The 13,983-nt window shown below is 40.4% G+C and overlaps 1 protein-coding gene across 4 annotated transcripts in view; it reads right to left on the minus strand.

Moving 5' to 3' along the window:
• Positions 1-3,548: 3,548 nt before the first annotated feature.
• Positions 3,549-13,983, minus strand: part of TOX2 (TOX high mobility group box family member 2) — a 213,330-nt gene continuing 202,895 nt past the window's right edge. For all 4 annotated transcript variants that reach the window (XM_082273034.1, XM_082273035.1, XM_082273033.1 and 1 more), the window contains 5 exons: positions 11,479-11,706; positions 9,099-9,179; positions 7,784-8,179; positions 6,724-6,854; positions 3,549-3,944 (listed from right to left, as the gene is read on the minus strand). In XM_082273034.1, coding sequence (XP_082129160.1) covers positions 3,908-3,944; positions 6,724-6,854; positions 7,784-8,179; positions 9,099-9,179; positions 11,479-11,706 — 873 coding nt within the window. In that variant the 3' untranslated portion in view covers positions 3,549-3,907. The remainder of the gene's footprint in view (positions 3,945-6,723; positions 6,855-7,783; positions 8,180-9,098; positions 9,180-11,478; positions 11,707-13,983) is intronic.

Below are 13,983 nucleotides of genomic sequence, written 5' to 3' on the forward strand. Positions count from 1 at the left end.
TGCCCTCCTGGAGCCACAGGAACTATTTTGTTCTTCCTTTCTTTAGCCTCCTGTATACTCTGGCCAGGGAACATGGCATTCCTGTGGGTAGCCATGTAGCAGTAGGCGAGGCCTTGCTTGCCTTATTGGAACAGGGACTGCTCTAGATGATACTACACTAATCTATCTTCCTTGACCACCTGTATAGAGACGATCATTACATTCCAATGCTTTTGATGCAATTGGTAGATTTGTATGACACACAAGATACACAAGATACAATATCCGATACATAATCAGTCAAAACAGTGAAAAAGTCTCACACATGTGGTATCGCCATACTCGGGAGAAGTAGCAGAATGTGTATTAGGTTGTAGTTCTAAGTGTACCCATGCTGTGTGTGGAAAAGATCTTTTTAAATTGACAACTTTGTGTAAACCATTTACTTTTCATTTTCTTTCCACAATTTCCAAAAGCTTGTAGCAAAAAAAAAAAAATGAAGTCTTTAAAAGACTCACTATAGCTCTTAAAAATACCTTGAGGTGCTTACTCTCCAAAATGTGGTAATTTGGTGGTTTTTCTACTGTCCTGGTGCTCCAGGGTCTCCAAAAATGTATTCGAAATTAGATGTGTAATTTTTGCCCCTAGAAAGCCTAAAGGTGCTCCTTGGATTTTGCGTCTCTCTGTGTGATTATACCACACTTGGAAGGAGTAACAGAATGTGTTTTGGGTGTAATTCTAAACATGCCTATGCTGTAAGTTAGAAATATTTTATTATTGACAACTTTGTGTAAAAAAAGTTTACTTTTGCATTTTCCAAAAACATTTGGCAAAAAAATGAAGTCTTCAAAGACTCACAATACCGCTTAGAAAACACCTTGGGGTGATTTTTTTTTTTCAAAATGTGGGTATTTCTCCTGTCTTGGCACTTCAGGGACACAAGAAATATGATATGTAGTCAGGAAATTAAATGGGTTAATTATGCTCTTTGACAGCCAAAAGATGCTTCTTAGATTTTGGGATCCTCTATGCATCTAGGTTGAGAAAAGTCTCACAAATGTGGTATCCCCATACTCAGGAGGCATAGTAAAATGTGTTTTGGGGTGTATTTCTAAATATGCCTATGCTGTAAGTTATAAATATTTTATTATTGACAACTTTGTGTAAAAAAAAATGAAATCTTCAAAGACTTACAATACCTCTTAGAAAATACCTTGGCACTTCACTGACAGAAGATATATGATATGTAGTCAGGAAATTTAATGGGTTAATTATGCTCTTTGAAAGCCAAAAGATGTTTCTTAGATTTTGGGCTCCTCTATGCATCTAGGTTGAGGAAAAAGTCTCACACATGTGGTATCCCCATATTCAGGAGGCATAGTAAAATGTGTTTTGGGGTGTAATTGTAAGTATCCCTATGCTGTGTGTGAGAAATAACTAATTGTGACAAAAAAATTACAACTTCGAAAAACTCACCACGCCTTGTACTAAATAGGTTGGAATTTTCATTTTCCAAAAAGGGTAATTTTGGGAGTATTTTTACTGTCTTGGCATTTTAGGGCCTCAACAAATGAGATAGGAAGCCAGTAAATGGAAACTGATCAATTTTTAAATATATATACCATAGTTTGTAGACTCAAAAACTTTCACAATTACTAATTATTATAAACAGATTTGGGTTATAGGAAATGTAGCAGAATACATTTGGCCTAAATTTATGAAGAAAGATTATGTATTTTCAAAAATTCTATAACAAAAACTAAGAAAAATGTATTTTTTAAAACATTTTGGGACTTTTTTTCACAAAAACTAAGAAAAATTTATTTTTTAAAACATTTTGGGACTTTTTTCCTTTATATAGCAAAACATAAAAAACCCAATGGTGAATAAATATAAACAAAAGAAAGTTTTATCTGTCTCAGCCCCGGTTCACACTTATGTGATGTGGGAAGGCTGCGAGTCCGCAGCCTGTTCCCGCATTGCACACGCACCCCCGGCAGTTCACACTGCCATATGCGATACGCTGGGGGTGTCAATGTAATCTTAACGACACCCCCAGTTTGATTGCATATCGCAGTGCGATCGTGCAGTTCGCACAGGATCGGATCGCACAAGTGTGAACCGCTGTGCGATCCGATCCTGATGCGGCTTCCAAAAAGGGTCCCTGTGCGTGTTTGGTGCGGCTGCGGTGCGAATTTAGCCATACAAACTGTATGGCTAAACTCGCACCACACAGCCGATCGCATGTAATGTCGGAGCAGTGCGCTCCGACATTACATGCGAACCCCGCACACGCACAAGTGTGAACCGGGGCTCAAAAAAAGATACAAATTTCATCTGGGTACAGTGTTGCATGCTGTTATAGTGTCACAGCACTGAAATCTGAAAAATGGCCTGGGTAAGAAGGGGGTGAAACAGGTCTTGAAGTGGTAAAGAGCCAGCCCACATACAGTGTGCAGAAAAAGCGCTCTTGGGAGATGTAGTTCTGGAAACATGCCCATATTAATAGAGACTGAGCTTGCAGCAGCTACCCCACTAAGAATTTTACAAGCTTGGTGATGTCAGAGTAATAAAATCTGTTTCTCACTACATTGGAAAAGGCTGGGACATAATCTAGAGCAGGGATATGCAAACTGTGGCTCTCCAGATGTTGCAGAACTACAAGTCCGATGAGGCATAGCAAGACACTGACAGCCACAAGCATGACACCCAGAGGCAGAGGCATAATGGGACTTGTAGTTTTGCAACAGCTGGAGAACCACAGCTTGTATATCCCTGATCTAGAGGAAGAGGAAAGTTTGGGGATGAATTTGGGTATTGCCTGAGAATAAACTGTTATTATTTCCTATAATTTATTTTTTAACTTTTTTTTCTTTTATTTCTTGTATAATGCTGTATGGCTTTGTTTCAATTATTATAATTTTTTTTTTTGTAATGTCAATAAAATAATAAAAAGACAAAATAAGAACTCCAATGTGGCGCCACTTTTTCAAATGTTTTATTAAAAAGAAAAATCAAATAAGCAATCGTGAAACAAAATTAATATTTTGCCTGCCCGGGAAAGAGCAGCACAGATCCAAACATAAAAAAAAGCAGTTTTATTATTAAATCAGAAATCCATTTTGTATTTTCTTTTCTTCCCATAAATAAAATTGTCAACATTTAGAATAAGGTGAAATTATGACTGAAAAAAAATAGAATAACTTCATGACTCAGCACAGATAGAAATTATTTTCTTGCTGTAAAAATAAAACATAAGGAAAAAAAAAACATTTGGCAGTATTTTACACATCCTATGTATAACTAAAAAAATGTGCTACAATTAATATAAAATGCCTTTACTATAAAGTAAGCTACGCCTTTAATTTCTATACACAAAAGAAAATTGTAAAGATGTCTTTAGCACAGTCCTAAACCACATGATAAATCTACTTACAACTATTCAACAAATTACATTTTTCTTTATTTTTTTATCACCTTGTATTTTCAGATTTTTTTTTGTATATTTGCACAATTTATTTAGGTATTTGTCACTGCCCCCCCCTTATACAAACCAGTATTTGTTTTGGTGGGGGGGGGTGGGGAAATATCAAATTTACAATATTCACAAACCTCTTTACATATGCCCAGATGAGCTCTGAAAGGGAAGTCCCCCTCTCACAGACTATTCATCTTCATGCTTTCCGTAACAAATAAGGAGGCGGTAAGAGGTGTCCATTTTGATCTCTACAAGTTACGGGGGTTTGGCTGCTTGCTTCACCAAGTACACGTCTGCAAACAAAGCCGCTTTTCAGAGGCTTAAGAAGAAACAACCACTTAAGTCTGCTTGTCTTGGTGACCATGCCATTCTTGTTCTATATGTCCAGTGCTTTTAGACTCTCTGAAATGTCCATTCCTTCAGCCTTCATTTGCAAGTACGTCTGTGGTTCTAGGTGAGGTAGAGTGGCTTGTCCCCTTGCAGAGAGCTGAAATAAACAAGCAAAAATCTTAGAAACTTAAAAAGAAAAAAAAAAAGTTTTAAAATGCAGATCACCTGAATAGATATTTGAGGTTTTGATAGATGCTGGAGAATTTAAGCCCAGGTGAAATCTCATACCTTTCAGAGTCCCAAATTCCTAAATGTAATAATTTCAGAGGAAGTTTCGCTCAGAAATACATTTTTTTTAATTTTTTTACACTCAGTGAAAATGCTACTTTCTGCCCTACTACTCTAGTGCTCTGTGATGGCCAGGGCCGGTTCTAGACTATTTTGCGCCCTAGGCAAGACCAGCTACTTGCACCCCCCCTAAAAAACTGTACACATTGCCCCCCTTCCTGCACATAATGCCCCCCCTTTAACCCTACACTCCCTACCTGAACACACTGCCCCCCTTCCTGCACACAGTGCTTCCCCCTTTAACGCTACACCCTCTTCCTGCACACGTTGCCCTCCTTTAAATCTCCACCCCCTTTAATCCTACACCCCCCTTCCTATACACACTGCCCCCATTTAACCCTACACAACCCTTCCTGTACACACTGCCCCCCTCTCTAGAGGTGACATCCACTGGGGATGAGGAGGTGACAGGAGAGGAATGTGGCACTGGCCATGGCTGTGCCCTAGGTGGCAGTGCGCCCTAGGTGGCTGCCTAGTTCGCCTAGTGGTAACACCGGCCATGGTGATGGCAGAGCTAAGACAGGTCATGGATTATGCAATCTATGCACAGTCAGTGTTGATAGGGAAATCCCTTCTGTTCTGTTATTTTGTTCCACCGGCAGGAAGCCTTCCCTGCCTACAGAACACAATGATTAGTGTTGCCGTTTATAGCCTGTGGCACAAGTCATTTGGGAAAAACCCAATACGCTGGTTGTACACAAGTCGATTAATAGTGTGCCTTCTGCAATGCCCTTCAATAAAAATTTGGAGACACACAGTGGACAGCAGAAGGGCAGATGGAACAGAACCAGAGGAGGCTAGAGTTTTTAAAATATATATATTTGAGCAGCACACAGCTAAAACAGCTTGTGTAATTAGGACTTACATTGCATTTTGCACTTAATTTTTTGTCTCTGCTGTAATACATTTTTGCTTAAGAAGTGGAGGTGAGATGGGGTAAAAACAAGGCCTACTAAGAAGGAAACAGCAATCCTTATGCAGGGGTTGAAGCTTGAAACTACCCTCCTTTGCCGATGGCTCAACCTATGGCATCTCCACAGAATATTACCACAACACTTCCATTCTACAATGTATAATGCCAGCTCTTCCCTGCAACTGTCATGGTGGGGCTGAGTTAGGAATACCAAAGCAAAAGCAGAGGGGCCTAATTTAGTAGCCAGTCAGATTGCTTGCTTTTCATGAAAGATGGACTTGATTTATTCCTTTGGACATCCACTTTGCACTAGGTTTCATTTCACTTTTCATAAATCAATCTATAATCTTTGACCTAAGAAATGTATTGTTTATCTGTAATTAGCAATTAAGGTAGCTGCACTAAAGTGAAGAGGCAATCAGTATGGGAAAGAGGCCAGCAGTGGTTTGGGGATCAGGGGATCAAAAGACAAACTTTCCCTGCTACTGGTGCTTGTAAAGAGAATATACTGTATATTCATTCCTATATTATGATCAGGGTCATTCTTACCATGAGGAAAGGTAAGAATACTTTTTTGGTCTCTAACCTTCTCTCTTTTGCTTATAGATTACAAGATTTTCTATCACAGTGCTTAGCCTAAGACAACACTTTCATATCCTATGTGCATAGTAATACAATTAGGTATAGTTTAAGGCAATAGACCCTGAAGACAGGGAGACCTGAGTCTTAGGAGTCATAGGAGTCATTTCGAGTAACAAACAAGTGGAATGCCAGTGGTCAAGGTGGATGGTGAGCAGGGCTGCTGTTAGAAATCGCGGGGCCCCGTACAGACTACCTGGCAGGGCCCCCCCAATAAAATATTAAAGATATATTTAGCTAAAATTACAACAAAATCAGACACAAATATAACATAACTCGCATAATTCCTGCTAAATCTAAAAAAAAACTATGTTAAATAAAAAAGAAGATGAGATGAGAAAAATATACAGGCTGGGCAATTGGAGCTCAGTGATCAGAGAGAGAGAAACAAAGTTACAATTTACAAATAAACTCCTGAGCAGAGATAAGTGCTGGGAGGGAGGGGCCCACACAAGGGAGGGGGATTAGTGAGGGACAACTGTCTCTTTCTCAACAGATAAAAGCTGATAGCAGGGAGAGGGACAGATCAGATTCAGGTGCTGGGGGAAGATTTCTGTATTTGTTGTCCATCACTAATCCCCCTCTCTGTGTGGGCCCCCCTGTGTGCTCGGGCCCCCTACAAGAGGGCTGGTGGTCCCCCCCTATCAGCGGCCCTGATGGTGAGGATGTATCAAATGAAAATAATATGCATTCAGCAACCAATAGGACATATTGGGGTTGATTTACTAAAACTTGATAATGCAAAATCTAGTGCAACTCTGCCCTGAAACCAGTCAGCTTCCATTTTTTTTTTAATACAAAGCCTATTTAAACAAGCTGAAGTTAGAATCTGATTTTGCACTCTCCAGTTCTAGTAAATCAACCCCAGTGTCTATCACTGCATAGGGTTCTACAATTATTCACTGTGTTTTGAATCTAAACATTTGCTCTTGTAGTGTAAGTTGTTCATTGCTAAATAGGCAACAAACTACAGTCTGGAAAGCCATCTATTTGGTTCTCAGAAAATTGTTATAAACAGTAAACCCCAAATACTCACTTGCAGTGATTGATACCACACTCTCTATTGGGATACTCATTGTCCCACTCTGTGCTTCCTTGAGGATTGGAGGAGGCTGGGGATCGTGGGCCAACATTGTTTGAAAATTCTGACGGGAGATGTGAGAAGTCCTGGGGACAATTGCGAAAAACAGACAATTATGGTATGTTGCAGGAGACAGTTCTACAAACTAAAATGAAACAATAGGACAAGATAACTATTTGTTGGCCTCATTCCATTTTAGTAGATGGATACATGGAAAAATAGTTACATAATACAGATATGACAGCTATTTTTTTTTCTTTTTCTAGAACATGCTAAAGAGTTATTCAACCTAATAGTTTCCTAAATTCCTCAAGGACTCTGATGGTGAGACCTTTGTGCTTTAGTTCACAGTTCTACCATAGTAATTACAAGGGGTAATTTTTTCACTTTAAATGCTGAAGAATATAACAGGAGGAGAGGGAAGTGTCAAGTGAAAGAGTGTCCAAGGTTTGCAGGAACACCGCTGGGAACTATGGTACAGGGATATTACCTCTGGAGTCCCTTAGTAGATTTAACAAGGCAGTAGGTGACTGAACCCATCAGAACCCACCTAGGCCTAAAATTTGAGCCCACTAACTCTGGGGACCACATTTGTGCGGAACTACACATGTGGCAACAGACACATATAAGGATAGTCAATAGGACAGCTGATTTCTTAAATAGTAGCCACTGGTTAAACAAAATTTGGACCACGCTTGGCTAGTTTGAAGTGCATTCTATAAGGGTGGGCCAGTAATATGGCAAGTGGTCCAACTTAGTGGCAAGAAGTAAAGGACAGTTGTTATTTTCAGTTTGCAAAATGTAAGCACATACTAGTAGAGATAGTAAATCAAAAGAACTGTGAAGAAATACCAGAGGGTTTATAAATATTGAAAGACATGTATTCCATATGCATATTATATTAAACACAGGACATTAAAAAGTGGTTACATTGCTCATAACAACTAGAAAATGTCAGGTTGAATTTGATTAGTTTTTAGTCAAAAAGAGTAAGCTTTAAGATCTTTAGTCTCACCTGTTGACCTGTGGGAGATGAGCTCATTGGTGACTGTAGTCCAATGGAGGAGGGGAGGATGGAAGGTTGTTGTACTTGCTGCATATTCAGTGACTGATTGAGGAGAGAGCTGGGAGGGTGGCGCATGTGTTGGTGGAGGGGAGGACTAATCTGGAAAGGGGGCGGAGGAGAGGCACTAAGGCTGGGCAACATTGATTTGGCATTGAGGGTTCGGGAAAGGCTGGGGTGAGGGTGGCCACGGTAACTTTGCAATTCAGCAGGAGACAGAAAAGAGGCAAGGCCTGGGTAGGGGGAAGAGGACTGTGGGGGCAGGTTATACATGGATTGTTTTGGGAGAATCATTTTTGAGGGCTGGTTGGGTTGAGAATTCTTGGCTTCTCCTTGGTCAGTGTAGCTCTAAATAAAGACAAATAAATAAAATCAGACCCTGATTTCACATTTTACGTATATAATCATTGAAATTATTTCAGATTGTTTTTTATGTTGAATTTTATATGTTTTTTTTTTTATAAATGCGCAAATAAACAATAACAGCCTTGTCTCTGCAATGGAAAGACAGGCACCCTGTGGAAGTGCCAATGGCAATTGTTACCCAGTGATAGTACCAATTGCATTTGCTACCCCTTGAAAGAACCTAATGCTTTGTCACCCTGTGAAAGTACCGATAGCATTTGTCACCCTGCAGAAGTACCAACTTTAATACTTGTTTAGATCAAAAACAAGATAATAGCCCACGTGTGTCTAAGTATGCACAGAGGTTGATGGTTAATAAATGCACTAAAGTGCAAAAACAAAAATTCACACCAAAAAAAAAAAAAATAATAATTTTCCTGTTGAAAACATTAATGGCCACAAAAGATACTTTATATAATCTGTGATTATAGTTCAGATATACATATATATCTCTATAATCTATCTGTTTTAACCACTTTAAGATCGTAAGATTTTGCTGCTCAATGACCAGGCCACTTTTTTTTAACTTGGCACTGCGTGACTTTAACTGACAATTGCATGGTCATGCAATGCTGTACCCAAACTAAATTTATGTCCCTTTTTCCCCACAAACAGAGCTTTCTTTTGGGGGTATTTGATCACCTCTTCGCTTTTTATTTTATGTGATATTAATAAAAAATAAGCAAAAAGTTTGCGAAAAATTGTCATTTTCTACTTTGACTGTTAAAAAATGTCCAATATATTCAATTTTTGTCATATATTTAGGCCAAAATGTATTTAGCTACATGTCTTTGACAAAAATGAGTGTATTTTTATGGAAAAGTCCTGTAGCGTAAAGGTTAAAAGTTTTTCCGACATTTACCTTGGAAACCAGGCTTGCCCTGTAGGCTGCAAGAGCCTTTAAATACTCCTTCTTTGCTGCCTCAGTCTTCCTCTTGTAGGCCTGCAATAAACACAAATTGTAATAAGAAAAATCAATGTTGTATATTGAGTATACTACTTTCTTGTCAATGTCCTGAATATGTTATTATTTATCCAAATACTTGTGCATAAAAACTGGAAGAGATTACCAAAAACCTACAGCAATCAAAATATTTTTTAAAACAAATTCAATTATGGTTGAAATGTGGTTGGTCGCTATGAAGATTATCTCTGCTTTCCTTTCTTCCAGTTTTTATACACAAGGTACAGTATAATGTTACTTACAGTGGTTTTAACATTTAAACAGAATGTTTAACAAAAAGTGGAAAAGCCCCTTGTTGCTGAATGGTAGAGGTCTCACTGCTCATAATAAAGCCACCAGCCAGCTGTCACCACTCAGCTGACACTACTCAATGGTTTCATGGTTGGGTTGCATCATAATGAAGGAAGACAGCTCTGAGCAGTGGTAGCCTTATAGTGTCTTTTAGCATTCTGCAAACAGTGGATTGGTTGGATTTTAAAAAAATAGAGACCCCTGATGCTTTGTGCTGGTGGTTCTCCGTTTTACGTTGGAAAGATGGGACCCTCATTGGTGGATCTTCCACATAGATGACATTTTATTAGGCACCAAAGAAGTTAACCTTTTATTTTAAACAAAACATGTATTGAAGAAGTAGGAATGCTGCCACTGGTACCAGCTCCTTGGTTGTCATGCTGATTTAGAGCCGGTTCACATACAGGCAACCCGACTTCCCGGGGCGACCTGTGAAGTCGCGGTGCACAGCTCGCACCGCGACCACGGAGCGGCATGCACAGACTTCATATCATTGAAGTCAATGCTGGTCGCTCCAAAGTAGTACAGGACCCTTTTTCTAAGTCGGAGCAACTTGTGTCGCTCCTATTAGAACGGGTCCTGTGCTACTCTATGGCAGGCGACCCACGGCGACTTGTCAGGCGACCAGGTCGCCTGACAAGTCACCCCAGTGTGGTACTTTATGGGACAACGGCTTGAAATGAGTAGACAGATCCGTAATTCTGACTTCACTCCGACTTTCCTAATCTAAACGCTTGTTCCAAGTCGGTGTCTCAAACTAATGTGGCCAGAGACAGCCAGGGAACTAACATTTTCAGTAGGAAAAAGTCAACAATGTAAGGTCTGTGTTCCTTTTAGAGCAGGTTTCCTGTAAAGGCTGTCACACTAACCTTCCGATGTCAATAATTTAGGTCACTTGCCCAAAAATAACATCTAAGATAAAGATTTCTGACTTGATGCTGACTTTCCTTATATCCGTACTTCTTCTAGATCATTGAGTCAGAAAGTATCAGGCCAGAATAACAGCAAGGCAAATAGCTTTTTCCAAAAAAGGTCCACAGTGGCAGCCCCATATTGTTCAAAGAATGTTTATTTTAGCACAGTTGGCTTTAAAGAGGAAGTAAACCCTCCTCTGCAAGTTGTACCTATAGGTAAGCCTATGATAAGGCTTATCTATAGGTACTGTAAATATCTCCTAAACATGCACTGTTTAGGAGATATTTACCTTACAAGCAGCCAGTGACGTCACTGGCACATGCGCTCTGAAGGAACGACCGCTCGTGCCGTTTCTTCAGAGCCCCGTGCCATGACCATCGGCTCCTGCGCGCGTGCGCGGGAGTGACGTCACCAGATGGCCGTATGCCGCGATCCCGGAAGACTAGCGACTGGACATGTCGTCCGTCATAAAGGTAAGCTGGCGGCACAGCGGGGGCTCGTTCTAAGGTAAGTATTTGATAATGAGCAAGTATGCGATGCTCATTATGTCTTTCTCTTTCAGGGTGAAAAAAAAACAAAACATTTTTTCGGTTTACAACCTCTTTAAATGTCCCCTGAGGGTCGTTTTTTTCTCTCTTTTTTTGTGCATTTTGTCAGCTATTTTTTTTTCTCACTTTTTTTGTATTTTTTTCTGTGAGAAAAAAGAGTACAGTAGAAATAAAATGCAAAAAACTAAAGAAACAAAGAACAAGGCAATATTTTCTTATAAGTATAATTTTGTCAAGTAAATTTGATCTAAGCAGAAAATATGGTGAAATTTGAATCTAATTTTGGCAAAATCATTGCGCTAAATAAATCATGTATAATAATAATAATACTCCCTGCTCTTCACTAGAATGATCGCTCCTCCACCCCCCTTTAAGTATTATCTAATGCTTATTTTGGGACCTCATAGTATCTCCAAGGTTTATACACATACATATGATCCATTCTTCAGCACATGATTCTAATTTACATCAGTTATAATATTTCCAGTGTGGGGCTAAAGTAGTTTAGATCTAGAAGAATTTACCTGTTTTTGTTCTTCACCCAGGCTATCCCACATTGATGCAACAATCTTGGACACATCACCAAAGGTGGCGTTGGGGTTCTGTCCTTTGATGGCTGCTTGAGTATCCCTAAAAAAGAGGGCATAGGCAGAGACAGGTTTCTGGGGCTCATTGGGGTCCTTTTTCTTCTTCTTCTTCTGGTTCTTGGGTTTTTTACCAAGGTCGTTGGAAGGTCTTTTTTCTCCCGCACCCTGCAAAAGAAAAAACAGTTTTGCTATTAACAGGAATGTACAATGAGCTTTGTAAATTTTCTCTTTATTTATTAGGGTAGGAACCAAAAAAAATAAATAAAAAAAACATTTTCAACAACATTTTTCTTTTTTTTTTTTTTTCAGATAAATAGGAAATATTGCATATAAAAAAATGATGTAGTTCTCCACCCAGCTAGCAATTTGAGTTCTAGTCTCCTTTCAGATGAGTGCACATGCACTGCTGTCACCAGACATCAATAATGTCTGGTTCTAAAGATTAGTTCGATGATGCGTAGATCTGTCTGCCTTTCTCGGGGTGGCTTTTGCCCACTTGTTACATTATACCAAATCTATTGTTTTTAGATCTGACCTGAAGACAAGCAGTCATTGTGCAGTACCACTAAACAGGAAGCGCTGCAATGAGTACATATATATATATACTTTAAAATGATAACATTCACAATTCAAAAAAAATAAATAAAAAAAATTAAAGGACAATAAATTCTGTATCAGTGAATTGGTTATTTATACATTAAAGGACACCTGTGCTTAAAAAAAAAAATGTGGTCTGCCAAACCTCTTCTGAATATATATAATTCAGCAGTTCTGGCTTCACTTGCTGTACGCTTGTTCACAAGGTATTGAAACCACAGACAGCCAAGAAACGAGTGTTTACATAAGGAGATCAACAATGGTAGCCTACTCATTAATCTCAGCTTGGTTTCCCTTTTAGGCAGAACTCCTGATCTGCTACTGGTACGGGTCAGTGACTCGTATTATCATATTATATTATCATATTATATTATCATATTAATGCCTAAGGATCTGCATGACAGGCAAGAAGGTGGTTAGCAATCTTGGCCTCCTTATGTTTCCTGAAACATGTTTCCAATGAAGAGGATCCCAAAATCGAAGCAAAGGAAGCCATAACTAAAGCTGGATAGTCCACCTTCTCTGATGCTGATACCCACCTTCCCCAAACTCACCAACTGCCAACCTGTGGAACTCTTTGAAATGCCTGGTATTTCCAAGTATGGGGGGGGGGTCGTCTTTTCTCCACAACCCAAGCAGTTTCAGGTGCCTTGGCAGCCAATCTTTAGGCCCAGGTACTGATGTGGGAGTGGTTGCCGTTAAGTGGGAGCAGGGGCTGACTGGCAACTTTCAGCCCAGGGGGCAAGTACATACCATAGGCCCATTGTGCAGCGACTCAGCCCCCCTCCCACTCTCTCTCTTTCTGGCCTCCTCCTGATCCCCATTCAAGGCTGAAGCTCCACTCCAGGTACTCTCTACTCAATGGCCAAATCTGGTTTTCCAACCTGGCCAGCAGTGGTGGTTGGGGGAGCTGGGACAGCTCGGTCGGGGCTGGCCGGAGGAGGAGAGTCTCCAGTGGGGCATGGAACCGGCCTCTGCTCAGACACAGCTTACACCATCCATGTTGGGGGGAGGGCTGCGCTTTGTCCTTGTCATTATCCCACACTTAGTAGGTCAGTGGTGGGGGATTTTTACTTCTCTTCACCAGGAATCCTTTAGGCATGTCTGTGGCAGAAGCAGTGCAGCCTTTTTATAGGGCATCAGAGTGGCCCGAGGGGCAATTGCCCCCCTGCCCCCTGGCCCAGTCCTCCCCTGAGTGGGAGTGTGGATAAAGTGGGTAATGGATAAAAGTAAATATTTGTTTTGAATAAAACCCTTTTTTAAAGTGTTAGTTCACCTTTGAATGAATGAAATGAAAAGGTGAACTAACCTCGTACACCCTCCCTAAACCTCTGATCCCCACTGTACTTACCTGGGGATGCTGAGCTTTTGGTGTTCAGGCAACCGGCGCAGTGGTATGGGGATCTGAAATCCCCATTCTTCTACATATTCTTTGTGCAGGGCTTCCAGGATGGACCATAGCAATTCTGATTGGTGAGTGCCTGCACAGTGAATCACTCTGGTCCAGCACTGCACAGAGAAGAGGGAGCACAGCGGGGATTTCAACTCTCCAGACTGGACCAACTGCATGGTCACTGACAGCTCAGCATTCCCGGGGGGGGGGGGGGGGGCTGAGGAGTATGTATAGTTGTTCTGTAAAGGTGAACTAACACTTTACATTTTTTTGGCACTACCTAAAAACAAAATATTGTTATTGTCAGGGACTCAATACCCTGCGCAGGCGCACTGGCGTTGCTAACCGGCGAACGCCTATGCGCGTGCACATATGCTGAGGCTACCTTAGGTAGTTCGCGGCTATCATGTGTTGGCGCGAACGTGCATGAGCACGCAATCCGTCTTTGGTGC

The sequence above is a fragment of the Pelophylax lessonae genome (assembly GCF_965119305.1).
Source record: "Pelophylax lessonae genome assembly, chromosome: 11".
NCBI lineage: Eukaryota > Metazoa > Chordata > Amphibia > Anura > Ranidae > Pelophylax > Pelophylax lessonae.